The 1,277-nt window shown below is 36.1% G+C and overlaps 1 protein-coding gene across 1 annotated transcript; it reads left to right on the plus strand.

Moving 5' to 3' along the window:
* Positions 1–52: 52 nt before the first annotated feature.
* On the plus strand, positions 53–1,054 carry LOC306711037 (trace amine-associated receptor 1-like; the record flags this gene model as incomplete). Its single annotated transcript, XM_079179807.1, has 1 exon — positions 53–1,054. The coding sequence occupies one exon, from the start codon at positions 53–55 to the stop codon at positions 1,052–1,054; it is 1,002 nt and encodes a 333-aa protein (XP_079035933.1).
* Positions 1,055–1,277: the final 223 nt, after the last annotated feature.

A 1,277-nucleotide genomic window follows, 5' to 3' on the forward strand; every position in this document is an offset into this window, starting at 1 on the left:
TCCTCAATTGGTTAATATTGGAAATTTGAATTTCAGGAATCTATGTAGAAGCATGGAACCAGAAGCGACTGACAACGGGAGTTACACTGTTAATGACATACATCCCTGCTACGAATCAGATAATTCAACTTACTTATTCACAAGCAACCCTTCCATAATATGTGTTTTATTATATGTTTTCCTCGGCGCATTGTCTGTTGTCACAATATGTGGAAACCTTCTCGTGATAATCTCCGTCTCTTACTTCAAACAGCTCCACATCCCTACAAACTACCTCATTCTGTCTCTGGCTGTGGCCGATCTGCTTGTAGGAGTCCTAGTCTTTCCTTTCAGCATGGCATTCACTGTAACCTCATGTTGGTATCACGAGGGTTTGTTTTGTAAAGTACGAGGAAGCTTTGATGTTACACTGAGCACAGCTTCTATTTTGCATTTATGCTGTATTTCTATTGACAGATACTATGCAGTGTGTCAGCCTCTTTCTTATAAAAGTAAAGTAAATGATCGTGTCATTGGGATTATGATCCTGATGAGCTGGGCAGTTGCTGCTGTAATTGGCATCGGCATTATAATTGCAGGTTTTAATCAAGGAAAATGTGAAGAAAGTTGCTTAATTGATGCTCTAATATCAACCACTCTGGCATGCATTTTTTCCTTTTATATCCCAGTCATTATAATGCTTAGTATCTACCTGAAGATTTTCCTTGTTGCAAAGAGACAGGCAATCAGCATTCAGAACACAACCGGTCTGAGCACAAAGTCTGGAGCAACCGTCAGTAAGATGGAGAGAAAGGCCACCAAAACTCTGGCTATTGTTTTAGGAGTTTTTCTATTATGTTGGACCCCGTACTTTCTTTGTATCATCTTTCAGCCTTTAACGTACGATGTTACACCAATTGCTGTGATTGAAACACTGAACTGGCTTACACTGTCAAATTCAATGCTCAATCCATTTATTTATGCTTTCTTTTACAGCTGGTTCAGATCAGCTTTCAGAATGATCATTTCTGGAAAACTATTTCAAGGTGATTTTGCAAACTCGAAACTCTTTTGACTCGTCTTTTTGTTTAAATAACATTTTAGTAATGGTTGAAAAATATTTAAAAAATATTTAATAAATATAATACAACCTTCACTGAGGAAAAATGTTCTGTATAAACACAGGTATTTTGTATTTCAAATGTTTAATTTATTACTTTAATACGAGTAAAATAAGTAAATACTAACACAATAACACATGCAGATAACAGATAACAGATTTGATCGGAATCTGAAAA

This window comes from Pholis gunnellus (assembly GCF_910591455.1).
Source record: "Pholis gunnellus genome assembly, chromosome: 19".
NCBI lineage: Eukaryota > Metazoa > Chordata > Actinopteri > Perciformes > Pholidae > Pholis > Pholis gunnellus.